The sequence below is a fragment of the Tripterygium wilfordii genome, chromosome 13, assembly GCF_013401445.1.
Source record: "Tripterygium wilfordii isolate XIE 37 chromosome 13, ASM1340144v1, whole genome shotgun sequence".
NCBI lineage: Eukaryota > Viridiplantae > Streptophyta > Magnoliopsida > Celastrales > Celastraceae > Tripterygium > Tripterygium wilfordii.
This window is the reverse complement of record NC_052244.1, coordinates 1,507,640-1,534,244: the sequence shown is the minus strand read 5'-3', so window position 1 is coordinate 1,534,244 and position 26,605 is coordinate 1,507,640. Positions and strand designations below refer to the sequence as shown.

General features: G+C 37.3%; 7 protein-coding genes across 8 annotated transcripts; all 7 read right to left on the bottom strand.

Moving 5' to 3' along the window:
- Nucleotides 1-49: 49 nt before the first annotated feature.
- On the bottom strand, nucleotides 50-2,314 carry LOC120013257. Its single transcript, XM_038865009.1, has 2 exons — nucleotides 2,102-2,314; nucleotides 50-1,847 (listed from the first exon to the last, which is right to left on the bottom strand). Exon 2 carries the CDS (start codon nucleotides 1,584-1,586, stop codon nucleotides 300-302), a length of 1,287 nt encoding a protein of 428 aa, XP_038720937.1. The 5' UTR covers nucleotides 1,587-1,847; nucleotides 2,102-2,314; the 3' UTR covers nucleotides 50-299.
- Nucleotides 2,315-3,097: 783 nt separating this feature from the next.
- Nucleotides 3,098-5,114, bottom strand: LOC120013536 (peroxidase A2-like). Its single transcript, XM_038865369.1, has 4 exons — nucleotides 4,814-5,114; nucleotides 4,521-4,712; nucleotides 3,904-4,069; nucleotides 3,098-3,650 (listed from the first exon to the last, which is right to left on the bottom strand). Exons 1-4 carry the CDS (start codon nucleotides 5,039-5,041, stop codon nucleotides 3,232-3,234), a joined length of 1,005 nt encoding a protein of 334 aa, XP_038721297.1. The 5' UTR covers nucleotides 5,042-5,114; the 3' UTR covers nucleotides 3,098-3,231.
- A 1,513-nt stretch (nucleotides 5,115-6,627) lies between these two features.
- Nucleotides 6,628-8,384, bottom strand: LOC120013537 (peroxidase A2-like). Its single transcript, XM_038865370.1, has 4 exons — nucleotides 8,041-8,384; nucleotides 7,776-7,967; nucleotides 7,510-7,675; nucleotides 6,628-7,223 (listed from the first exon to the last, which is right to left on the bottom strand). The coding sequence occupies exons 1-4, from the start codon at nucleotides 8,266-8,268 to the stop codon at nucleotides 6,805-6,807; spliced, it is 1,005 nt and encodes a 334-aa protein (XP_038721298.1). The 5' UTR covers nucleotides 8,269-8,384; the 3' UTR covers nucleotides 6,628-6,804.
- A 4,702-nt stretch (nucleotides 8,385-13,086) lies between these two features.
- Nucleotides 13,087-15,158, bottom strand: LOC120012157. The gene is made up of 4 exons (XM_038863454.1): nucleotides 14,634-15,158; nucleotides 14,361-14,422; nucleotides 13,920-13,987; nucleotides 13,087-13,833 (listed from the first exon to the last, which is right to left on the bottom strand). The coding sequence occupies exons 1-4, from the start codon at nucleotides 14,901-14,903 to the stop codon at nucleotides 13,160-13,162; spliced, it is 1,074 nt and encodes a 357-aa protein (XP_038719382.1). The 5' UTR covers nucleotides 14,904-15,158; the 3' UTR covers nucleotides 13,087-13,159.
- A 3,963-nt stretch (nucleotides 15,159-19,121) lies between these two features.
- LOC120013227 (ATP synthase subunit epsilon, mitochondrial-like) lies at nucleotides 19,122-20,791 on the bottom strand. 2 transcript variants are annotated; one of them, XM_038864967.1, is made up of 3 exons: nucleotides 20,642-20,791; nucleotides 20,272-20,467; nucleotides 19,122-19,421 (listed from the first exon to the last, which is right to left on the bottom strand). In XM_038864967.1, the coding sequence occupies exons 2-3, from the start codon at nucleotides 20,453-20,455 to the stop codon at nucleotides 19,393-19,395; spliced, it is 213 nt and encodes a 70-aa protein (XP_038720895.1). In that variant the 5' UTR covers nucleotides 20,456-20,467; nucleotides 20,642-20,791; the 3' UTR covers nucleotides 19,122-19,392. The 2 variants fall into 2 exon arrangements, with proteins under 2 accessions (XP_038720895.1, XP_038720896.1); XM_038864968.1 differs by having other exon boundaries at nucleotides 20,272-20,479; nucleotides 20,642-20,782.
- A 1,055-nt stretch (nucleotides 20,792-21,846) lies between these two features.
- LOC120013226 (40S ribosomal protein S18) lies at nucleotides 21,847-24,473 on the bottom strand. Its single transcript, XM_038864966.1, has 4 exons — nucleotides 24,314-24,473; nucleotides 23,950-24,110; nucleotides 23,037-23,225; nucleotides 21,847-22,174 (listed from the first exon to the last, which is right to left on the bottom strand). The coding sequence occupies exons 1-4, from the start codon at nucleotides 24,314-24,316 to the stop codon at nucleotides 22,069-22,071; spliced, it is 459 nt and encodes a 152-aa protein (XP_038720894.1). The 5' UTR covers nucleotides 24,317-24,473; the 3' UTR covers nucleotides 21,847-22,068.
- A 761-nt stretch (nucleotides 24,474-25,234) lies between these two features.
- LOC120011803 lies at nucleotides 25,235-26,603 on the bottom strand. The gene has a single exon (XM_038862926.1). It carries the CDS (start codon nucleotides 26,474-26,476, stop codon nucleotides 25,235-25,237), a length of 1,242 nt encoding a protein of 413 aa, XP_038718854.1. The 5' UTR covers nucleotides 26,477-26,603.
- Nucleotides 26,604-26,605: the final 2 nt, after the last annotated feature.

The following is a 26,605-nucleotide window of genomic DNA, read 5'->3' as shown; positions in this document are numbered from 1 at the left end:
TTGATTTGTTAAATTTATGTAAAAAGAAATCGACCGTACTTAACACCTCTATGAGAAAGTCAGAGCAATGTAGCCAACAGAGGAGATAGTGGATCATCAATACAAGATACAAATCTAGACCTATATGAGGATGGTGATACTTAAAACTATGTAGTCTACAGAAAAGCTTTAAACTTGTAAATCGCCCCAATAAATATATGAATACATACTGAGGCATCCGCCTGTTATTCAAATGCTACATACTTTGGGTAGGGGGTGTTGGATTATACTAGAATGAAAATTATTTAGACAGATTCTTGCTAGTTCAACCGTCTCCTTCGAGGAGCACGAGAATCCCCACTGTCCACATCTGAAATCCTTGAAGCTTCATTTCTTCTTCTAGACGATGAAGTCGAAAGGGTTACCAAAGAGTCGATTTCCATTGCGGTGTCAATTTGACTCTCGGAGTTTATAACAGCAGCTATGCTTGAGAAGGAATCTCTGTCATCAACTGGTTGAGGCTGCTCCTGATGTCTATCAACAGCATTGCTTCGAAAATAAGCTTCAACCAAACTTTCAGCAGAGTTCAAAGCATTGGACAAAGATGAGACTGTTGTAGCTCTTCGCAACTGTGATTGGCTTCTTCGACGTAACAAAGACTGAAGGCGTGAAGGTTGCCCTGCCTCAGGTACACTTGAGCTGCTCTGTATTAAATCTCCTACTTCCTCAGGTGGGGCAGCAGGACTTTGTTCTGTACGCATCCCTCTAGAAGTCAAAAACCTGTTGAGCAAGGAATTAGTTCGTTCTGCAGTTTCGCGGGTATTGTTGGGATCCTGTGGAGGAGTCAAATCCCTTGCAAGGTCAAATCGACTTCCAAGTCGCCGAATCATCTCCTCCACTGGGAAACCAAAAGGATTCCTCTGAATGGTTTGCCTCAAACTCTCAACTCGTCTTGCATGGGGCCTAAGAGGAACTTTAAGACTTGGATCCTGCTCTGGCTCAACGGTATGATTATTGCTCCCTCGACCATATATTGGGGTAACATTCTTCATGGTCACCTCTCCCTTGCAGACAGGACACTCCTTCGCATACGAATGCACATGTAGCCACCGATAAAGGCACGGCCAACAGAACAAGTGCCCACAACAAGTTACAACGGGATCCTTAGACAAATCCAAACATATATTGCAATCAAAAAAGCTCCCGTCATTTCCAACACCCTTTTCAACATCATCCTTTTTCTCCGAAACCTCATCTTCCAAGAACCCATTGTTGGTTTCGCACGTTTTTGGCACCTCAGTTGTTCTTTCCTCAGCAGCAACACTGCCCTCACCTGCATGTAATGTGGTCACATTGCCAGAATTACCTATCAATTGATTCAATTCTATTGACAGGTTTTGCGCTTCAGGTGACATTCGGACATGGCGCCATCGCCCCCGCTGTCGAGCTCTACGCCTAACAGCCTCTCTAATTCTATTAAAGGGTTGACCAACCCAATCATCAAGATTCACAGCATCACCAGGTATTGATCCTGAGCCAGCCTCAGGTCCAGGACCCAGATTCAAATCAAGGTTCATTGTATCAGATGACTCCTCAGCCTCAGCCATATTGTATAATCCCAAGTCAAACACCCAATTTCCTCACAAAATTGAATCAATGCAGATCAGAACCCCTTAGTTTCAGACTATTGAACAAACTCATGAAATTCCCCTTCACTTCCAAACCATCAAACAACCAGCAGAGAAAGGAACATCTCAATTACCCACCATCTAAAGAACCTAGGTAAAAAAACCCTAACTTTATCATTGAATTCAATAAAGCCAACTCTTTCACGAAGTACGAAATTAAGCCAAATCAATGATCCTCAGCTGCAAATTAGACAGACCCATATCAATATAACTTAATTAATCTCGAATCAAACGTAACCCAAACTAAAACCCTCAACTCTGTAGCATAGACGAAAACCCCAAACAAGAACAAACCCTAGTTTTGGTCACCATGATGGTGCCTTTCGCAAAGCCAATTTATCAATTAAAGATATTCAGCTAAAATTTGAGATTTGCAATGAAGTATAAGCAAAGTATTGTTTAAAAGAAGAGCTGGAGGAGTAGGATTTGAGGACCTTGCTTGTCAAGGGAGGATCTTGATGATCAGCAAGCGAATCGTTCGAGACTCAGAGTCGAGTTGGCTCCGAGTTTACTCGCCATGTATGGTCCTCCCCGTTGATAAGCGGTAGCTATCCCGTCCGGAGAGAGTATGCGAGATGCGCGTGTGTTGATTGTGAAAATCAATCCAGCCTCATACCCTCATCGCATACCAGGGAGACAGAGAAATAATCAAATGTGTTACTTCCTAATCAACTGATCCTGTCTGATCGTCAAGATTCTTAATCCAACGGTTAATGTGTCCCGCATTATAGTTTAATTTTAATTCCTAATTTGTGATAGAAATTGGACGGTTCAGATTAAAGATCGACAAAATGGTGGGCCGCATAGGTGAAACGCGTCACTTCTACAAGATGGTTAGGCCCAGTCGCACTGGGCCACACATTGCTCGGCCCCAAATGGTTAGACATTAATAATCAATCGTTCCGCCGTCAAGATTGTTAATCCAACGGTTACTGTGATTTTAATTCCTAATTTGTGATAGAAATTCAATTGGACGGCTCACGAATTTTATTTATAATAAAATATCAGTCATTTATAATTAAAAATAAATTTAATAATAACAAATTATACTGATACTCATAATAAATTATACTTAAAAGTTTATATTTTATATCTATAGTTACAACTTATAAATATCTACAAGAAATTAAAAAATTACAAACAAATTTTCACAATTTAAAACTAATTCCAGCAATCAATTTGACCAAACACCTAATAGTTTATAAGCTAGTGATGAATTTCACAAACCTTTCACAGCTCGTATGTAAACTTATTATAGCATTTGATTACGAAAATAAAAAGATCTTATTACAACTATCCATAAGAAATTAAAATTACAAACACAATTTAAAACTAACATCACCTATAAATTTCACCAAACAGTAACGATAACTTTTATAACTTGTATCTAGTGATTAATGTAAACTTATTATAACATTTTATTATAAAAGTAATAAAAACAACTCATTGTGGTTGCTCTTAGTACAACAAAGTACACAATGAGCTGTTGGCAAAAGTAGTTTAATTTTCTCTTACAAGGCGATCATGATGAGGATTAATCTTCTACTACAACCTTATTATAGAGTTAACTTCCGTTGACTTTCTTACAATCTGATCTAATCTCTCCGCTGCTCCCTGTTAATGGGCTAATATTTCCCATATTAATCATGGATTGAGCGAAACTTAGGAAGAAAGCAGTTTGGTTACTGCTAAAACTGTTGACAATCGAGACTGTTGCAGCACCTGTTGTTGAAAACAGTTGTTGGTCCGATTGGAGGAGGCCTCGATTGTTTTGAAGATTGACATAGTAATTATTGTCAAAATTATCCGGAGTGGTTGGATCAAAGTTCGTTAACACGGTTACGTTCCCACCTTGCGGGCATATTTGTCGGAGAGTAGTCAAGTAAGACGAATTTAGTGTTGGATCTGGGTTGCCTGTGCCACTGAAGTTGTACAAACGAGTCCTGAATGTTAGACATTGTGCGCGACCAAATGTGTGAGCTCCTGCAAAATTAATCGAGACATTTAAAGATCGTATTAGAAAATCTAGCTCAAGCACATCAAAATGATATTATCTATTATGGGTCAAAGACCCACACATATTTGTTCTCCATAGCCGTATCATAATTACTTAGGGCTAGAAAATTTGTTACATGTGTAAGAGAAACTGAACTTTTGCTTATATATGTGGGATTACACAGATAAATGTTTATAATCTCAAACGTGTTTGAGCGACTAGCAGTGTAATGTCAATTACCGGATAAAGCGACCAGATCGTTAGTGTTCAGACCGACTGCAGCAAACTTGGCAGTAATGTTGCTTAAGCTTTCAAAAGGGGTGGGAATTGAAGTATTGGCTCCTCCTTGGTTTGCTGTTAAACTATCTCTTCTTCCCAATAGTACACTCCATGATGGACCTCCTGACTGCAAGTAAATTAGTAACGAACAAAAAAGAAGAAGAAAAGAAACAATAACAGTGTGTTTGGATTGAGGGAAGAGAAACTCATTTTTGGATAGATAATGGAATGTACAATAATATTTTTCCATTTCTCATTTTCGGATAGATAATTTTTTTTTTGTTATTTTTCATTTGAATAACCATGTTAAGAGAAAATAAAATAAAAAATTAATTTAATTTACTAATCTATCCTTATACACTATGTGTAAGGGTAAAATAGGTAATTTAATTTAGCCATCTCTTCTCTTCAAATCCATCGCTTTATTTTTTCTAAACCATCCAAACAAGAGAATTGAGAATAAACTCATTTTTCATTCTCTTTTTCCGTCCCCTCAAATCACTCGATCCAGAGTCCAACCACACTCTAAAGGCATAGACATGATCATGTAGAATCTCTTGAGCTAAATAGTAAAATACCAAAGAAACAGAAGCTTGAGCAGCAAGGGCAAGAATGTCAGCGCAAGAGACAACACCAGGGCATGAATTTTCAACAGCAGTTTTGATGTTGTCGACGACGCCGAAGCCCCTAACGGAGTTAGTGTTGGGAGCAGCATTCTTTTCACTCTGTATGCTTCCACTGCTGTCTAATAAGATTGAAGCATCACATCCCTAAAGTAGCAGATCAACATCAATTACAATCATCTCACCATGATCAAATAAACAAGACAAAAAAACACTGAGCGAGAGAGATTAAGCGCAGGTGATCTTACATTAACAAAGCAATCATGGAAATGAAGGCGAAGTAGGCTAGCCCCGATCCGGCTATCGGACTGCAGAGCCTGTTGAACAGCATTGCTGACAATGGTAGACAGATTTGGGCATGTTGTAGCATGGAAGTTGGCAGTTAACTGGGAGTTCCCCTGATGCAGCGACAAGATTAGTGTTAACAAAAGGCTTCCAACAGCCAAAGATATGCATTTGCTGGTATAACGAATCATTATTAGTAGCTAAAGGATTGAAGTGAGTCTAATTGTCTTTAGTGTTGATTCTAACTAAGCAATTAGCATAGATATATATATGGGATTACACCTTCTTCTTTTCCACGGGACACCATACAAACTGACACTTTAAATATTCAATACGCGTCTAAACTTGGGTTACTAAGCCGCACGCGGATAAGTTTCCTTTCTGACCATATGGTAGGAGCATTGAAAATGTGTGCGCGTTCACATTATACAAAAAGTTAATTTTCCCGCAATTACAGGGACAAAAAAAACAAGAGAAAGACTGGAATATGCCAATATGGTTGTTATATATATATACATTAAAATGACAATGAGATTAACGGGAGTAGTTAGTCTCTAGAAATCGTGTATGAGTTTGGTAAAAAGTGGTTGATTCTTTACATCAAACTTTTGAAATAGATGGAGCCTAAGCACAAGTTGACAATCCATACAAAATATAAAATATTTAAAGGATGAAACTTTTAGTGACTAACGAAAATGTTAACGATTCCAATTTTTTGTTATGTCGGTTATCTTAAATACTGAGATGGACGTACATGATTAATGTGAAATCGTGAACTCCACATGATTCATATGAAATTGTGCGTGTCTATCTCAACATTTGGAATAGCTAGACAACAAATTAATGTACTTGGCGTAGACCCAATTTATTTAACCTTTGATTAAAAAGAGAGAATATTAACGTTGATCAAGAAATCAAATCATCACCCTAGGATCGATCGAGGACTAACAAAGAAAGGTGAGTCCCACAATTTTTGTGTCCATTCTCAAAAGAGTGCAACTCACTACTTTAATATAAAACTACCATATTGTACTATCCCATGCCAAACACCCAATTTCCTCACAAAAATGTATCAATGCTGATCAGAACCCCTTAGTTTCAGACAATTGAACAAACCCATGAAATTCCCCTCCACTGCCAAACCATTAAACAACCAACCGAGAAAGGAACATCTCAATTACCCACCATCTAAAAAACCTAGGAGACAAAACCCTAACTTTATCAATAAACCCAACTCAGTGTAGCCAACTCTTTCACAAAGTACGAAAATTAAGCCAAATCAAATATCCTCAGCTGCAGATTAAACAGACCCATATCAATATCACTCAATTAATCTCCAAAAAAAGAAAAGAAACCCAAACTAAAACCCTCAACTTTGTAGCATAGACGAAAACCCCAAACAAGAACAAAACCCTAATTTTGGTCACGATGATGGTGCCTTTCACAAAGCCAATTTATCAACTATTTTTTTTTTTGGATAAGCTAAACTAAAAATATTCAGCTGAAATTCAAGATTTGCAATGAAGTATAAGCATAGTTAAAAAGAAGGGCTAAAGGAGTAGGATTTGAGGACCTTGCTTGTAAATGGAGGATCTTGATGATCAGTCTGGCAATCGTTCGAGATGGATGTACATGATCGATATGAAATCATGGGCCCCACATGCCTCATATAATCAATATTTGAGATAAGTATAATAAAAAACATTAAGATCCGTAACACTATTGAAACTTGTACGTACTATGTAATGATTAGTGTAAACTTATTATAATATTTTATTATAAAATAAAAAGATGTTATTATAACAAGTATTATGTTTATTACATTTGAGAGTGACAAAGATAATGGGTACTCCCCGATAACCTTTATTAGAATACTCCCACCCCTTACCCTTACCTTGTAACAACAAGAAGGCTATCATGATGGGGGATTATTTTCTACTACAACCTTATAGGTTTAACTTCCATTGGCTTTCTTACAATCTGATCTAATCTCTCCACTGCTTCCTGTTAATGGGCTAATATTTCCCAATTTAATCATGGATTGAGCAAAACTTAGGAAGAAAGCAGTTTGGTTACTGCTAAAACTGTTGATAATCGAGACCGTTTCAGGATCTGTTGTTGAAAGCAGTTGTTGGTCCGATTGGAGGAGGCCTCGACTGTTATGAAGATTAACATAGTAATTATTGTCAAAAGTATCCGGAGCGGTTGGATCAAGGTTCGCTAATGCAGTTCTGCTCCCACCTTGCGGGCATATTTGTCGGAGATTAGTCAAGTAAGATGAGTTTAGTGTTGGATCTGGGTTTCCTGTGCCATTGAAGTCGTACAAACGATTACTGAATGCTAAACATCGTGAGCGACCAAATGTGTGAGCTCCTGCAAAATTAAATAAGAGACATAAGAATCGATCTTCTTTCTCATATGTGTTTGAGCGACTAAACCTGTTAGAGCTTGTTCTCCGCACTAGAAACATTTGGTACACTTTGAGCTAATCCGCCCACTCGAGCCGGGAGTTACAAAACCACTAGGCGATAGTTTGTCCGAGGTCAAGACTTCAATTCTAAAATTTCATAGTTATTTTCAAGTGGTTTGCACTGACTATCCAAATGCTAGTTGTTCTCGGTTAAAAAAAACGAGCGACTAATGGTATAATGTCAATTACCCGATAACGTTACGAGATCGTTATTGGTTAGACCGACTGCAGAAAATTTTGCAGTAATGTTGCTTATTCCTTCAATAGGCAAGGGAATTGCAGAACCAACTCCAGCTTGGTTTGCTGTTAAACTGTCTCTTCTTCCCAATAGTACACTCCATGATGGACCTCCTGACTGCAAATAAATGAGGTCATCATAATGAACATAAATAAAAACAGTAAAAACATACACACACACACACATGATGTTCAATCTCTTGATCTAAAATTAATACCAAAGAAATAGAAGCTTGAGCAGCAAGAGCAAGAATATCAGCGCAAGAGACAACACCAGGGCATGAATTTTCGACGGCAGTTTTGATGTTGTCGACGACATCGTACTCCCGAACGAAGTTACTGTTGCTAGCAGCATCCTTTTCACTCTTTATGCTTGCACTGTTGTCTAACAAGATTGACGCATCACATCCCTAAGTAACAGATCAAGATGATTTATAATCATCGTCACCATGATCAAATAAACAAGACAAGTAAAAGACTTACATTAACAAAGCAATCATGGAAATGAAGGCGAACGAGGCTAGCCCCGATCCTGCTATTGGACTGCAGAGCCTGTTGAACTGCATTACTGACAATGGAAGACAGATTTGGGCATGTTGTAGCATGGAAGTTGGAAGTTAACTGGGAATTCCCCTGATGCAGCAACAAGATTAGTGTTAACACCAGGCTTGCAACAGCCAAGGATATGCTTTTGCTGGTATACCGATTCATTAATCGTAGTTAAAGGATTGAAGTGAATCTAATTGTCTTGTAGTGTTGATTCTAAGTAAGGAGTTATCAGAGATATATATAGGATTACACTCTATTGATGTCCATAATTGAGTACTCGTGCTATTATGTCCTTGATTGGTAGAGTTTATAAGATGTGAAAAAAGCTGTAATATATTTGGTGCAACTTATGACTGATGCTAGTTTATAAGTTATTAAAAAAAAGTATATTGCATTACAAATGTATAAAGAAAATATTTTAGATACGTTTTCTTTATACAATTGGTTTAAAAGACATAATAAAACTATATATAAAAAAACATGAAATGTATTCTATGATTTTTTTTAATTTATTGTAAATATTTATTATTTAAGAACTTTAAAATATTACATAATAATAATATATTATCTTAAAAAATATAATTAAATAAACGAAAAGAAAAAATTCCTACTAGTGATGGCCCTATTTGGTACCTATAACACCCGACTCGAGTCGGTAGGGTCACAAGCCTCTGCAGTGCAAGTTTGGTTGTGTGGTACTAGGTGAACTATTGAATAGCAAAGGGATTAAGTCTCTTGTCCCACATCGCCTAGGAGAAGATAAACTTCCTAATTAGTAATAAGCGTTATTCATGGGTTCAAACTATTTTGGGTTGATGCTGGGCCGAGGAAGACAAAACCGTGCAAGTCAATATGGACCGATAGCTTGCTCAAAACGAACAAAGTGTTACTAATACAGAGAAACGGATTGTTATACTATCGGTTTGACCGCTAGTAGTATCGCTTGTAGCCCCGCTGTGCTAAATTAGACCTGTATATAATCTGAAATCCTAGAGAACAACACGGCAGGAGCATTGACATTATAAAAAGTTATTTTTCCCACAATTACAGGGACAAAAAAGAGAAGACTTGCAATTTGATTGCTGTAATCATACTTTAAAGTCACAATGAGATTAATTGGACTGTTTAGTCTCTAGAAATCGTGTATGAGTTTGGTAAAAAGTGGTTCATTCTTGACATCAAACTTTTAAAATAGATAGAGCTTTGAGCACAAGTTAATTGACAATCGATTCGTCTTATTATACTATATCATAATATATAGAAAATACTTAAAAGATTATAGAAAATACTTAAAAGATTAAAAAAATTTAAAATTTATACCTCCTGTCATATGGTGGTAGCCAATAAGAACAGTTTTATTAAAAATAGAAGTAAAAATGTATTTAATTTCTATGGTAATTCATTTTTATTGAAAATAAAAGCAACAATCTATGGTATTTGTATTTGTACTCTAGAAACACATACATACATATACATTATTTGTTAATTTTTTTTTTTTAAAAAATTGGCATTTCCGGACTAGTTTCGATGTAAAATGACTTTGTTTATGAATAAAAAATGTTAAAGATTCAAGTGTTTTTTTCTATCACAGTTATCCAATATGTTGAGATGGACGCACATTATTCATGTAAAATTATGAACCCCACGTGATCCATATGAAATTGTGTGCATATATCTGAGATAGTTGGGACAAAAAATATTGAGATCCGTCAGACTAGTGTTATGAATATGTTAGGTCCACTATAGAAAAAAACATATGGCGTAGGCCCAATTTAGTTAACCTTGGCTTAATAAGAGAGAACATTAACGTTGATCAAGAAATCAAATCATCACCCAAGGATCGATCGGGGACTAACAAAGTAAAGTGAGTCCCACAATTTTTGTGTCCATTCTCAAAAGAGAGCAACTCACTACTTCAATATAAAACTAACATGTTGGGATATATATATATATATAAACCACCATGTTGGGAAGCCAAACATACAATAAGACAACTTTTTTAGGCACCAGGGTGGCTCCACCAATGCCTAACTTGCATCAATGTTCCAGGCTGCCTCCGTCTAACTTCTGTTCCTTAATTAGAGAGGATACCAATTCTCCCATACCTTGTATCTGTTTAGCAGTATGTTTACACTGCGTTCAGGTACACCTTACCTCACGGCATCATAATTTTTTGTGACACGTTAAACGTTTTTACAGCAGAACTCACCTCACAACACCATAATTTTTTACCTCACAGCACTCTCAAACCCTTACAATATATGTTGAATTGTCCTACATAATCAAATTAGGTCAATTATTTGATTTTAGATTAATATACAATGTAAATGTTAAGTAATTTTATATTAATATTATTACTCATTTAATATAACCGTAATTTAGATACGCCAAACGCACCTCACAACACCGCATCACAGTTTTAAAAGTGATGAGCCAAATAGCTTTTGCGTTCCAACTCACCTCACAACACCACAATTTTATAACTCACAGCACCGCACGCACTTCACAACAGTTGACATCATTCCCAAACAGCACACTTGTCTTGGCTGCTACCTATATATATATACACATACATACATACATACATATATGTATATGTTAACTAACCCTAGTTTTGATATCCAACTGGCAACCCATCTGCCCACATGAGAGAAATTTTTTGGCCAGCATCACTTTGGCTTTGCACTACACTATGCCCTACATGCTTCATGCAACATTGGTTAATACAGGCTCATGCACGCGCTTAAATAATCAAGAGTCACGGGTTCAAATTTTCCAAACTTTATTACTTACTTATATTATAATTAAAATATGCATTGTCTACAGTCTACACTACAATTATCGTATACGATCTATGACATAGTTAAGGTTAATGTATTGTGAGAGAAAAACACTGTATGATAATTCAGTTGGTTATCTCGGTATTAGGCATTCTATATATGCGAACATTTGACGTTCGAAACCATATGGGGTATTTTTCCTATGCAACCTGCATCGTGGGATTGTCCTACCTGTGGGGCTTATGTGCATGGGTTTTGACACAATTGCGCACTAGATTGGCTGCTGGAGAGCATGCTACGCCGGGTCCACTACTAGGAAAATGTTAATTTGTGACGGAATTTTTTTCACGTCAATAAAGTCGGTTAAAAAAATGTCCTATAAGAGAAAGCTATGCTACTAAAGTTGAGCCAATCATGATCTACGTATGGACTTTTAGGCACCTTGGAATATCTATATACGAAGGTGATACAGGGTCATGGTACAGACGTACAAACCACGCAAGCGCGTACGAGTTCTATTTGGATTGGGATCGATAAGAAACTTTGACCCGTATGCGATAAAATTAGGGTTTTGAGATTTATGATAAAATTGAAAATTCTTCTCTTTTTGTTTTCATTTCCGTAAATTTCCCATTTATTTAACCGCGCGGTCATTTGGAGTCTGGATTCTGTAAATTATGAATATTGTGATGTAGTTACTACTATATTAATCATTCTTTCATTGCACACAGTACGTTATATATCTTCACCCCTCGACTGCACATTCAGGGTGTAACTGCATTTGCATGAATTGTACATATCATGTATATGTATATGTATATGTATATATGCTCAGTAGCTGCCAAAACCTACAGCTTTTGATGAAGTCGTATCCCTATTGGACGTTCGGCCCAAGGTTTTTTTGGGCCCATTAAGCATACACCATTGAGTAGGAGACTGGAGATATAGATACTTAGCCGTCACTCTAATATGATTGACATTATGTATCATGACATATACTCTAATCAATGGAACTTAATTATGATTGCAAACGGCTTAAAACAAAAGCATGTTTATGCATCTCATGATTAAAACATAACCTTAATTACTAAATTACCTAGCTATAGTGAGAATCACGGGTAGTTTAGATGATACTTATGTGTGTGGTATTTCATAGAAGTCTCGAATTCAAGCCTCCCCCATCCACCTTCCTCTATATTCAAAAAAAATTACCTAGCTATATATATTACAACACTCAAGTAACCATATATTCATAATACTGCAACGCATTGTCTATGGATCCGAAAACTGAAAGTTAGCTGCACATGTAGTTTGTCAGAATTTGTATGTATATGCATATATCTTAATCCCAGTATATATTTAATTACTTCTCATTCTCAATCGCGAAAAACTACAAGTTTATTTGGTACATTTTTTTTTTCCAATGCAAGCTCTATAGAAATATATATATATATCCAAAAAAAAACAACAACTAGATGATTACATATATTTTAGTGATAACAGACTCTTTATTTAAGTAATTAAGTTTGAATAACAATAGAATACAAATAGTTGGGAGTTAAAAATCTTGAAATTGTGAACTTGATGGGCATTAACATTTTCGTGGATACTTTTGCCCTAATAATAATTATATTCTTTTAACTTGTTAATTGTCGATTAAACCAATCGACATTGCATGAGACGCAGCCAAGGCTACACTATGCTCATGAGTGTCGGGACTTTGCTGTAGCTTTAATGGGACAAATTTTTTTTTCTAAAAGTTGTAATTGCATTTTGATATGTTTTAGGATTCCAATAATTTTTTTTAAACAAAAATCAAATTTAACATGAAAAATATGTCCAACAATTCATAATTAACATTTACTTTTCATGTTAAATTTAATTATTATTTCAGACAAAATATATATCATTACAATCATTAGATTGCATAGTACATAGTTAGTACACGTTAATGTTGCCGTTTTGGGGTCAAAAGAGCAGTAGTAACCAATTTCAAACAAAGGTCTCCTGCGGCATCGAGTGGTAGGGTACTCTACATAATACAGAACCATTATTTAAAGTAATCACATTTCGGCTCCGATTGGAGAAAACAAATGCATGCGATGATTTTCGATGATGTTCTCATATACACATGTAGTCGATCCCAAATTTTTGGGATTAAAGCTTGGTTGATGATGATGAATCACATTTCGTCACCCACTTCAGAAATCAAACAATCAACTCCATTAACCTCAAACCTTAATTTTTCTTACACACAAGCACATCAAATGTTCTTAATTAAATACTGCACCTTCATTGTTTACTACATCATTCTGATCTTTATCAGCCATAGTCGATGTTGCAGCAATGTCGTTAATATTCTCGCCCAGCAAGCTGCTTATGGATCGAGCTTTCACCATGCCAAGCTTCACCCTTTTCCTTGTACCCATCAATGATGGCTTCTTCTCATCTTCATTATGTTCTTCTTCTCTTTCCGATGAAGGGATCGATATTGCGGCAGCAGGTACAGCATTCTGTGGTGGAGAAATAGTACTAGTAGTGGCAGCCACGGATCGGCTTCGAACGCTGTTCATGCTTCGTAGCCTTCCCTTACCCAAGTGATGCTCACACAAGGAGTAACCCACAAGTGTTTGTTGACAACACCTCCATCCCCTCCCGTTCACTCGACTGCACCTTGATCCTTCCATTAGTTCACCGGCACCTCGACCCCTCTTTTTAGCACCCTCTTTTCTTTTCTTTTCTTCTTGATCATTTTGGTCTTCGTCTTCTTGGCCATTCTCACTCGGCTTCACGCATGGTTTCTTGTTCATCTTTGTCTTCATTTTGGTTTTCATCTTCTTGTTCTTCTCCATTATCGTTTCTTCTTTGTTCATGGTCGGCCTGTCAAAGCTTCCTCTCCTTTTCTTCAGTGGAAATGCTTTCTCCCCCTCGCACCAACTCCCTACAGCTACATATTCCCAAACCAAGCAAACAACAATTACCCAAAAAATTTCATCACCAACTACTAAAATTGTTGTCAAGTTTCTGTTTTACCTTCACTAGAGTATGTTTGTGCAAGATCTACAGTAGCCATATATGCAGCTGATGAGGAACTTCCCTTCCTAAAAGCAAACCAAACCCAGAAGACAGACAACCACATAAACAAAAACTTTCCATAAAATGAATATAGAGGAGTGTATATATTGTAGATGGGGACCAGCATTGGATGCTAATTAATGTCCACCTTGTGGGCTAATTAGTTGGAAAAATATAAAGAAAAAAAATGGGGTTCAATCAGATTTAGATTAGATGGGAAGGTATGGTGGCTAGCCAGCCAACGTTGTGATATATAAAAAAACCCAGAAACAGTATTCTTCGCTTTTTATTTTTGGATTCATGGGTCTGATCCTTCATTCTTTTTAACCTCTTTACTAAAAGAATTCATGGAAAAATGAGAACCAACATAAAATTAACTTTTTCTACATTGTTTCTTACCTGAAATCATGACTCGTATCTTCCTCTCCACCTCTCTCATCTTCCTTCAACAATAACGTCGTCTGCAATAATTAAAAAAGGATCACACCAAACATTGGATCCTCACACACACACTTGGGGGTTGCACCCAAGTTACCCTTCCCATTTACACAGGAATGAACAAGTAAATCCACCAAAATATATATCACCTGGTCGTATTCACTAAGATAAATAATTAAAGTAAAAAAGTGATAGAAGGGTTGCTATTATTGACGTGTCGTCTGAGTTACTGACCATACAATCGATCTTCTTCTTCTTTTCTTGTGCCCCACCAGCAGCATCGGGAGAATCGCGGCGTCCGATGGGTTGATTTGAGTGATCAGAAGGTGGAGCACCGGACTGGGTACTTGTAGCACCCAGTCGTGAAAGGATTCCATGTGGTTGGACTTGGTTGTGCGGTTGAAGTTGCACCCCCGGTGAGGGTCTAAAGTAGTGGGGATCTGAGAGTGGCAGAGGAGAGAGAGACGAGAGAGGGAGCGGTACCTGTCTTTTCCTGATCCTCATCCGAGCACAGATAAAATTAATGCTATAAGAGAGAAATTAACCTCACAACCTCTTCAAGACCAGAGATAGAGAGAGAGTGCAAAACCCCAAATACTCCTCCAGTCCTCCTCCTCCTCCTACTGAGATCATCACCACTATACCAAACAAATTAATATATTTTGCTTATGGTTTTCTCTCTCTCTCTAAAAGTGAGTTTTAATTTAGTGGGAGTGAGTTTCTCTCTCCAACTTCTATTTGTTGCACCAGAAAGGAAGAGAAGAATAGTGTGAGGGGGAGGGGCAAATGTATGTATGGTGTATGGCACGTGTGGGGGGTGACCGGTTGAAAGGGTAATCGGTGAGATGTGGAATCAAGAGAGACAGGGTACGGACGAGGAGCGCCAGAGTGGAGGAGAGAGGAGAGCATACAAAAATGATGTGAGTGAGTGGGGTAGTTTAGTTTTATCGTTTATTACTTTTTAGGAAGAGAGGAGATGGGTCCCACACCTCACACCTCACACCCCACACCCCACCGTAGCCCATAACACCAACACCAACACCAACACCAAGATGCTCCCTCACTAAATCCTGCTTTTCTTTGGCTCCGTTTGATAGTGAAAAAAAAATAGAGCTTAAAATTATAAAATAAATTATTAGGTATTTTATGAATTGAAAGTCGTTTATAGTTTATAAACTGTGAAATGAGTTGTGTAGTATTTGATTAATTGAATTAATTGACTTCACTATTTATCATTTACATATTAATAAAATCATGATTATTTCAGAAAATTGTACTCTAAATATAATTTATTAAGTCCAAGTACAATAATAATATACTAATGAAAGATTTTTATTATTTTTTTCACAAGGACATGACTTGCATGTGTGAACATAAGATATAATTACAGACTATAAATTTATGTTTAATAAAAATATAAATCTACTTAAGTGAAGAAAAACTTAGCTATCAAACAAACCTTTGACTAACCTAAACTTTAAACCCTAAACCCTAAACTCTTATGGTCAACCAACGGTATCGCTAGTTTATTACATGAGTTTGGGAACCGCTGTGCCAAACAGATACTTTATAGGACTAGGACCCACCGCAGCGGAGAACTACAAAATTGTGGACATTCATTCTTTAGAGCACCTCAATTCATCCTACAAAGTGAGGGAATTTTTTTTTTTTGTTGCTAATTTGGTGCTTAAATGTGTATTACCCCAAAATGAGAGAGAAGGAAGGGTAAACCCAAACTTGGAGATCTACTCCTAATCACCAACTTACACTATCAAAATATTAATTTATTCATTCTCTCCAAACTCTCATCAAACTACTAACTCTTTTTATCAAAAAAAAATTATTTAAAAAATATTAGATGTGATGTTGAAATAAAACAAGAAGAAGGAACTCTTCTCTTCCCAAAGGAAAGACGAAGCAAAAACAGCAAAACTAAAAGGAAAATGTTATTTGTCCCAACACTTTTTGTCCCAAATCTTCTGAATCCCATGTGACATTGCCACCTAAGCTTGTTGACATGGAAAGTGCTTACATGGATTAAACACATTTGAAATTTAAGTTTCCCTCTTCTCTCTCCACTTCTCTTTTGTTCAAATTTTAAAAATCAAATCTCCCTCTTTTATCTTCATATTCTCTCCTACTCTCATCTTCTCTCATATACCTTTATGCACACTGTTTTTTTGCATACAAAATTGCGATTACATTGTTTTTGTTACATACAAACATTGCGAAATTGGCAAATTTCCAGCAATGTAAATTGCCGAAACAATGTAATTTCCAACACAATGTAATTTTCAGCAATGTAGACATTGCGAAATTGCCAAAATAATGTAATTTCCAGTAATGTAAATTTCCAAATTTTCAACACAATGTAAATTGTCAAATTTCCAAAACAATGTAAATTGCCAAATTGCTAAAAAACAATGTAATTTCAAAATAATTTGAATTGCCAAATTTATCAAAACAATATAATTTTACAGAATAATGTGAATTGCCAAATTTATCAAAACAATGTAATTTCCAGCTATGTAAATTGCCAAATTTCCAACACAATGTAAATTGTCAAATTTCCAGAACAATGTAAATTGCCAAATTGATCAAAAACAATGTAATTTTCATTGTTTTTCCATATATAAGCTAGAGAAAAAATAGTCTATAAGCCAATCAAGAATAACAAAATAAAATAAATTGTCTCAAAAGCATATTCATTCAAATAAGTGTCAAACACATTGTTACATTGTTTTGAATACAGTGCAAATTCCAAAATATGTAAAAAAAATAAGTGAGAAAACAAATTACATTGTTGTTGGAGGTGGAGGTGGAGGTGGTCGGAGACATGCTGGAGGTGGCTAGATACACGAATTGAAAAATTACATTGTTTTTAAACAATGTAACTTGCATTGGGCTGCCGGATTCCGGAAGCTATATGGCCGGAAAATGGTTGGGTAAGGTGTATCTTGGTGTGTAGAGCCCAAATATGGGGTCGGTTGTCGGAGATGTCGCCGGAGGTGGCCGGATCGACACGATTTGTGTCGCGGTTACCTCCCTCTTTTGATGCTTTTTTCCGATGATACAAACGGCGATGAGTGGTGTGGAGGGTTGGGAAATGATCGTGGTGGTTAGGCGCTTCCAATCGATGGGTCGATGACTTTGATCGGTGGCTGGACGGAGGAGCTCCGGTGGGAATTGGTGGTGCTCCTGAGAGTGGGAGGGAGAAAATGAGAGAGGAGAGAGAGAAAGGGGAAAAGAGAATAAAGAGGGAGAGAGAGTGTGAGGTTTATATAGAGACAAAAAAGATGATGTGGAGTCTATGTGGCATGCCACATGGGATTAGGAACAATTGGGACCATTTTCTTTGGGCTATTTAGCAGGATTGAAACCAAAGAGCCAAACAAAAGACAAGGAGAACAAAGGAACCGATCATTGCATAGAAGAGTCTACCATGATGCTCAAAACACGATCCCCTCTCTACCATTGAACGAATATCAGGCGGAACCTCATTAAAATCTCATTTAATGAACAACCCCATTAAAATCTCTTCGCACAAGGACACTGTCCAGAACGAGAAGCTCTGTAACATCAATATAATATCCAGAACCACCGAGGCCCAATCTGAAACATTCTCATTCAAAAAGGAATCCCATTTTTCTTACTCTTTACTCACCCTGATACTGATTTATGTCTCCAATCAACCAATGGATGGGTTTTGTTTAATGCTCAACATTAGACGGTAATGGATCTCCAAAACTCTCTTTCCCTCCCCTTCTCTTCGCCTCCCTTCCCCACACTCTTAGATAAAGACCTCATTGATGCTTAGTTAAAGAGTTCTCTCTTTTATAAATCTTCTTTTTTGACTTCCACATATTCTTGTCGCTGAAGTAGAGGCCATTATAAGATCCCATCCTCCTCGCCCAAGTATGTCCGTACTATATTCCCTTCTCAGGATCGATCTTTGGTTGATCAAAAGCTTTAGACACGACCATATCTCTTATTCAAAAAGCTTTAGAGACTCACCTGCTCATACTTGCCCTGTTGACGCTTTCTACACTCTTACCTTGCAAAACGTTGAAACTATTCGAAAGAGTGTCAAGAGCACGTAGACTGATCAACCACTTCGCGACAACACAAAGATTAATGAAAAGAGCAGGATGCTCCACCATCACAAGTGTATTTGCACGCAATTGGACGACAAGAAAGAAACGTTTAGAACCCAATGACATGTAACCATATTGAGCAGCACATTCATTATGCATGTTACAGGATGGGGACCAGCTTCACCTCCAATCATGCAACAAAGCCAGTAAGATGATAGATCAAAGATGTTAGTGCATGGACGACCAAAGACGAAAGTTATTTCTCCCTGGGCGTCTCACTCAAGGGGAAAAACCTAATAGAAATGTAAGGACGCAAGCTTACCATATAAACCACTCGGTTGGGTAAATCCCAACCGATGTGGTATATATGAGTCATAACAAGGTTTGGATCATATTAACCATATCAGTAGAATCATAAATACCTGTCTTGCACAAAGAAACAAAATTGTATTCGATACACCCACCAAGACAAAAACTATATATGTTTAGCCTAATGCAGCTGCAAAATGAAGAAATTCCCAAACCAAACTATCTCAAGACCTTCTATCTCTTATCCCAACAGCATTCTCTTGCAGTCGCAGCTAGAAGATAACCATTTTTAAGAGAGGACTGAATAAGGTAGCTCCAGTTTGTGATGTATCATTGGAGACACACACAGAAGAATGAATTTTCATTATTAGACAGCTAAAGCAGAATGTTCTGGAAATAGAATGATGCCAATTACATTATTACAAAGTTGATTAATTGCCAGGAAAACTGAAACATGATCCTTGTCTTCGAATGCTCATGCATTATAAAACCAATAACACAAAATCTACGAACAAGCAAACCAGATTAAACTTTCAGGCAGTGAAAACCAACCATCCCACTTTTTTGACTAAAAATATCAGCCTCCCATCTCAAGCGTCTGGTGTATCAGAGCGAACAGCTGTCAAAAACCCAAAAAAATTCTTAACAGAACGTTCTCAAGAAAATTCAGATTTAGCAAAGTGAACAATAAACACCAGAGACACATAACCGCACAAATATAATCAAGCTACTTGATCATGTGTTACATCCACATCCAGGATATCTACAGTTTGTGAGCAACATCTACCAGAAAGAGCCAAAAAGATTACAAGAGGCACATATTTTGATACAACTTCCAAGGTTTCACTTCCACAAGCTCTAACTTCCTTGGCTGCTTAGTATATATTGACTATATTCCAACAGCACATTGCATCCTTAACCAGTGTTCTTTATACATTGAACAAAACAACAAATTCAAGTAGTTATTTATACATTGAACAAAACAACAAATTCTACACTACTTAAATTGAGATCAATGCATGAAATTCTCAATTTCATGGGTTGCATAGAGAAATATTAATCATGATCCATTATTCTCTAATAAGTTCAATTGTAGCATAGCGAAAACCAGCTCTATGATTATGCTTTTGTTCTCAAACAAGTCACCATATCTATTAATCACAAGCAACTATGGTTTCATATACTAGAATATTATTCAACTTAGGGTAAATATATTTATAAAAATCCCAACTTCAAAGACTACACCTAAAACAGGATTGATTTAATAAAGAAGCAAGCAATTCAGTAAGACCAATCAAAAACAAGAAAATGAGAGTCAGTCAACAAAAGCAGACAGATGAAGTTTCATAAAGCCACATGCCATTAATTTTTTTACCCCAACCCATATCTCATAAACCCTAGATCTAGATTAAACAAACAATAATACCTACACAGCATAAGATGGTAAGACAGAGAGAGGATAAAATTACTTGGTTTTTGGGGCTTCCCATCGACCCACTTGGCAACGGAGAAGTGGACCTTCTCCCGGGCAAGGGCTTCAGACTTGAAAGGCTCCTTGAGGCAATTCCTCAGCAGATTGGCACATATGTTTGAATATGATATGTAAGTCATCCCCGCTGCCCTCCAAAACGGCACCGCCGCGCCCGAAGACATCCTTCTCACTTGCTGTGATAACAACTTGAATCAATTTCAATTTCCACAGTTAGGTAAAAAACAAATTTCGAATTCGATTAGATATCAAAACCCAAGATACGCAAGCAAATGATTGATCGAAACTACGAGGCGGCCAATAAAAGCTAGATCTACGAGAATCGAGAGAATATTAGCGATGTAGCTTACGATTTGATTCTGCGATTTGCGGAGAAGACGAGTAAGCTTCCTTCTTAGTTCTTAACCTGCCCTGTGTGAGGAATTTTGGGTTGTTTACACACAAATGGTTCGAGAGAGGTCCTTTGCTGCAGTATGTTTACCGTATTGCCCTTTCCCATTAATCTTCTTTCCCTATTCTCACCGCAGTAGCAGGTTAGCCAGGCCCAAACGCTGAACAATAGCCAACGGGCCCAGGCCCATTTGAAGACTCAGAATCTGATTTGGGCCCAGGCCCAGACCACCGGACATCATCTAGCCACCTGCATATCCTCCGCAGTCATTTTTTCTCTCTACTGTTACAAAGAGTACAAACAACAGAGAAAACATCTCGGTCGTTGTTTATGGCCAACGTTGCTACTGTGGGAAGGGACCCACCTAACTATTCCTAAAAGGATAAAATAAACGATAAGACTACCCACTCCCGACATTTTGTATTACATTTTCTCTCTCTTCCACTCTGGCGCACCTTTCTCTGTACCATGTCTCCTTGTTCTTATTACCCTTCTCACTGGTTACCCTTTCACTCGATCACTTTCACACGTGCCATACATCATACATTTTGCCACACTATTCCTATTCTCTCCATCTTTTCTCTGTGGTGAAATGATTAAACTTCTTCTTTTTTTCCCGACACAAATGAGAAAAGATTACAAACCACATCAATTAAAACCAAAAATAATGGATCATGACCATTGTCCGACCAACACTCAATCTCCTCGGTAAGAAATTGACTATCTATTGGGTAGACAATCACTACACCAAATTAAACTCACATCAAAATTTTATTATTTTAATTGTTAACAACCAGGTCAGACACACACCCAACAAATTTATCTCTTTCTCAACCATCCACACAAGCCAATTACTACCCATACATAATTGATTGTAACCAATAAACCCAATAGACCACCACCTAACTTATTGATTGATTAAAAAAACATTTATCCTTCTCATCAATAAATCACAACTCCTATATTGCTAACTCCCATATTGCGGCAATATAAGATATTCGCATAAATACCCCACTTTACCGAGCCCACTCAGGGGGTCTTTGGTATTGTCCATAAATATTTTAAGAACTCGTTTGAATATTGGTTTGGACCTAATAGTATACAACTTTTAAATGAGGGACATATTGGTTAATCCCCTTTAACAAAAACAGTAAATACCAAACGGACAGTAAGAAACATATTCAAAGTCCAGACATGCAATTGAAACGCAAATAATTCATACACAAAGCATAAACAAACCCAAAACTAAGCGATTTAGTGAGAAGGGAAATAAAGGTTTTCACATTTTTAAAACTCCAACGAGGTCAAGAAAGTTTGTCCAAAACTGTCTGATGCAAGAACGTTCCTGTAATGTAGGAATAGCATTGCCAGGAAAAGAATAATATCTCAACGCTTCTTTGAGACACCAACAGTCTTCCCTCTGCGACCAGTGGTCTTGGTGTGCTGACCACGCACACGGAGACCCCAATAGTGCCTCAGACCACGGTGGTTCCTACAAAACAACGTTTTTATTAGCCAAGACTCAAAAGTTCTATTCAAGCCTTGCCAGGTCAAACTCGAGGAATAAAAGTGGTCTCATTTAAAAGAGGTAAAAATCCATGGTGCTTCTTAATTCATGGTTAATTTGAAGAAAATGAGACCACGACTAATTAAACGGAAGAACACCAACAGCAGCCAAGGTTTTCACAAGTATGCAAAAGTAGAAAAATGCGCAGACAATAGCCAATCGAGCTCAATTATACCAAGCACAAAAGCAACAATATGAACGGTTATCTTGTCTTCACGATTACAAATATCTATCTACGAAGACACATATAGGCCCACAAACTATACATAAATTCAACTAATGCCCAATGCAAGCTCGTGAAGATAATCATAGCCAGATTGCTGTGGATTTATTGTAGTCATATTCTCAAAATCAGCTATCATATCGAACTAACACCCAACCACAAACAAACATTTCCTCTATATATTGGTATGACATCAATCAGTTTTCCACACCTAATCACTTAACAAAAGTAAAAGCAAGCACTGGTTTTTAATGTCCCAACTATCACGCATCCCACCAAGTAAAAAGTATATTTGGGCCCCAAAATTTCACTTTTATTAACTCCTTTTGAAAACACAAGCCTGTAAGTATTCGTGACCAGCCGAAAATATCAGAAGAAAAAACACAGTTGCATAAAGTCGATAAGATAAGAATCACCGCTAAGTAATATCTGATAGTTTAACAAAATGCAAAGTAACAAAGTAATTCTGCCATCAGTGTCAAGAAGGCATAATAGTTCTCACAGTAACCAGAAAAATATCCCAAATCCTTTTTATAATAGAGAGATGAAGAGTAAAGAAGTTACCTGATTTTCTTCAATCGTTCCAAATCGTCTCTCAATTTCATATCCAGAGCGTTTGACACGACCTGAGAATATTTCCCATCCTTGTAATCCTTCTGCCTATTCAAAAACCAATCTGGGATTTTGAATTGTCGAGGATTAGCAACAACCACCATTAGATTGTCCAGCTCAGCAGGAGTTAATTCACCAGCCCTGCTAGCGATGACAATAATTAAGATAATTGAAGAGACAATACTAGCACTCACAGTCAAAAGTGCTCTAGAATCTATCCAAGTCGGCCTAATTTATAATAGAAAGAGTAAAAAGAACAAAATTGATCATATATAAGAGTAAACCATCATATATCACTGATCTGAAACCAAAACAAATTTCAAATCTCAATTAATGCTTTTCAGGGAAATCAGGATCATAAGTGTCCCCCATGTCAGAATAAATGATTAAACATTCAAGTATTTGCACTAAATGGTTGATAAATGATACAATAACAAGTTCAAAAGTAATCAAGGAAAAAGCACTTCAAATCAGGAAAACACAAATCAATATACTCAAAAACTAAGAGTCAGACATTTCAGCAGTAATCACCCGTAACCAAGATTTTTCACAATCATAAGATCTCACAAGATTGAAATGCCACAGCAATAAGCTTCTACATATCACTTTGATAGATCCAATGCCACAGCAAATGAAACTAACTAATTCTAATCACAAACAGAGCATGACAGGAACTACAAACACAAAAAAGAGCTACGAATTTAGAAAATTTCCTGGCTGAGCAGGACTTCAATGGCACTATAGGTGTTAAGGCATTGTCATGACATAATTTTCTAGAAAACTCCTCAGACCTCAAAAAATAAGAGTACGTTTGAAAAGCGAAACAGAGAAACAGACAAAGACAACATGGAAACATAGATCAGACCTCTTGTTCATGTCCACATCTGCTTTCTTGCAGACAATGTTCGCAAATCTCCTCCCAATACCTTTGATTGAGGTCAGAGCGAACATGATCTTCTGCTTCCCATCAACGTTTGTGTTCAGAACACGCAATATGTGCTGAAACTCCTCGTTCGCCACCAACGACTGTCAATCCGGACAGAATTTCATCAATTCGCAACAATACATACATTACTACATATAAATCCACAAAAGGATCTCAAAACAAAACTAGAATTACAGTTTAAGATCACGAAAAGCCCACACACATACAAACCGACGTGTGTGGATTAATATGTCAAATCAAACTTAGTACAGTGTTAAATCAGAAATTGAAACTCTACTCTTACCATTTTTGGACTGTATGACAGAAGACAGAGGCTCTCCGCTCTTGGCGTCTAAGCAGCAGCAACAAGAAGGCGGCACAGAGTGGTCAAGTTAGGGTTTCTGAGGCTCGTTTATACTCACTCGCACAGTGTTAATAGGGTTTTGTTACCGTTTGACGATTTTACCCTCGTATTATCTGGCTTAAACGTAAATTTAACTTATTTTTACTAGTTGGCCACGCGATTCTCATTGTTTTACATATTTGGCCACCTGACTTTTAGTTCTTTCAAATAAAGTCTGATTATTCTGCTTGATTAGGACAGCTCAAAATAATATGATTATTCAATTTATTATTGTTGCCGTCCTGTATAATTCAAATTTTATATTCTCCCTCACTCAGTTTTCTCGAGAAAATAAAGTGAAGAAATCAAAGCATGTCAATAGTTTGTTAACAGAGAGTTTTGATTGGGATGATGAAGTTATCACGGTAACTTCTTATAAATGCGAGATATTGCAAGTTCAATGTTTCAACGTCATTGAAAAAAAAAGGTGTGGTAATTGCTAGAAATATGAAAAAAAAGGTGTGGTAGTTGCTAGAAACATGAAAGTTAAGGTGTGATGTTAGCTAATACTGCATTTTTGTATTTTGCAATGGATCCATGCTCATGGATTATAGATTACGAACTGGATTCCAATTACAAGAAAGAAATAGAATCCTATGAAACCAAAATTCTTTCACACTCTGCTCCACTTGCTGTGTTTCTTGTACACATTTGTTCTTGGAACTTTTACATCTCTGGAATTTGAATAGTTGCAGCAGAAAATCCTCCACAAACAAGAACACCAACATCTTTCCTGCAAAAGATGGAGAGCAGTACAAATGGTTAATTGTAAAAGCCAAACATATAAGCACAAGATCAACAGATAATTTTTCTTCAGATCATTCAACTTACTCTCTCTGATTTATTTTCTTTTCCTATATTGTCAGTATGGCCAAACTGCTTCTGGTTGTGAGTGCCAACTCCGGCTAAAAATGCTTCATCCAACCAACCTTCTGGACCTCTATATAGGGGATTATAAACCGGCTTATCAACTAACTTGAGTCGGGTTTCCACAGGTTTATTGGATCTTGAATCCTTCACAGTACTACTGTGAATACCAACATTGGTTCTGTCAATCTGTTTCACAACTTCAGGAACATTATCCATACTGCGTTTTAAGGCTTCATTGTTATGACTAGACTTTGCGAAATCGATCGAAAAACATAAGTCGCTGAATTGGTAGCTTGGGATAGTCAGGTCATCAGCAGCAGCTGAAGTTGATAGATCATGCTCCCGCGATCGTTCTCCGGATTTGGAAGTGTTGCCAACTGTGTAACTCTTTGGTTGATGTCTTCCAAAGCTTCCAAAGCTTCCAATTCCACCTTTTCTTGGACTATGCAATCTCTGATCCCATCCAGCCACTGCACTATGAATAGATTGTTGAATATTTCCATTTCTGATCCCTCTAGTGACTCCCATCAGTACTAACTGCATCAATTCCTTGCCTTCACTGACATGGTCTATCTTTCTGTTGGCTTCTGTAAGGGATGCAGAGGAATGCATGATCTGGCTTGTGAAACTGCTAGGCAGTGACATGAACAATTGGTTTAGTGTTTGTACTCTTTGATTGGCACTTGCACAAGCAATATGTGCGTCGAATTCGCAGAACCGACACCTATAAAGCCACCCGTTGTAACTAGGTTTATTGCATAAATCACAGCAGAAGTCATATGGAGGTGAAAATTGAATCTTGAGGGTGTGAGGGTGGGAAGTGATGGAAATAGACAAAGGCAGTGCTGTACATAGAGTATGATAGTAAACGCCGCATATCAAGCAATTGTAATGGAAGCCAGTGATCTCAAGTCCGCAAGCTTTGCACTTGCAGGCACCAATTTTAGATAAATTAGGTGAAACAACAAGGGTTAAATAGTGGTCTGGGTGTGCAGGGTGTCTAGTCTTTTTGGGCATATTGTAGCAAACCTGGTGAAGACAAAATTTACAGGACTTACAGGAGTAGAACTCATTGCCAGGTAACATATCAAGCTTGCATCCATGGCAGCTGCTGTTTCCGGTTGGAGGTGCATTGGTGCGGTGCAACGGATGATGATGGCTAAAATGGTGAGAACCACCCACCACAACTTCCATCTTTCCCTGCAAAATCACTGGCTCTTTCTATGTTTTCTAGGTAGGATCTAGGCTTTCAATGTGAAAGTACTGGAAGTTTGATGGCATATTGCAGACGGCCTTATGGCTCTTGAGGAATCCGTCAACATT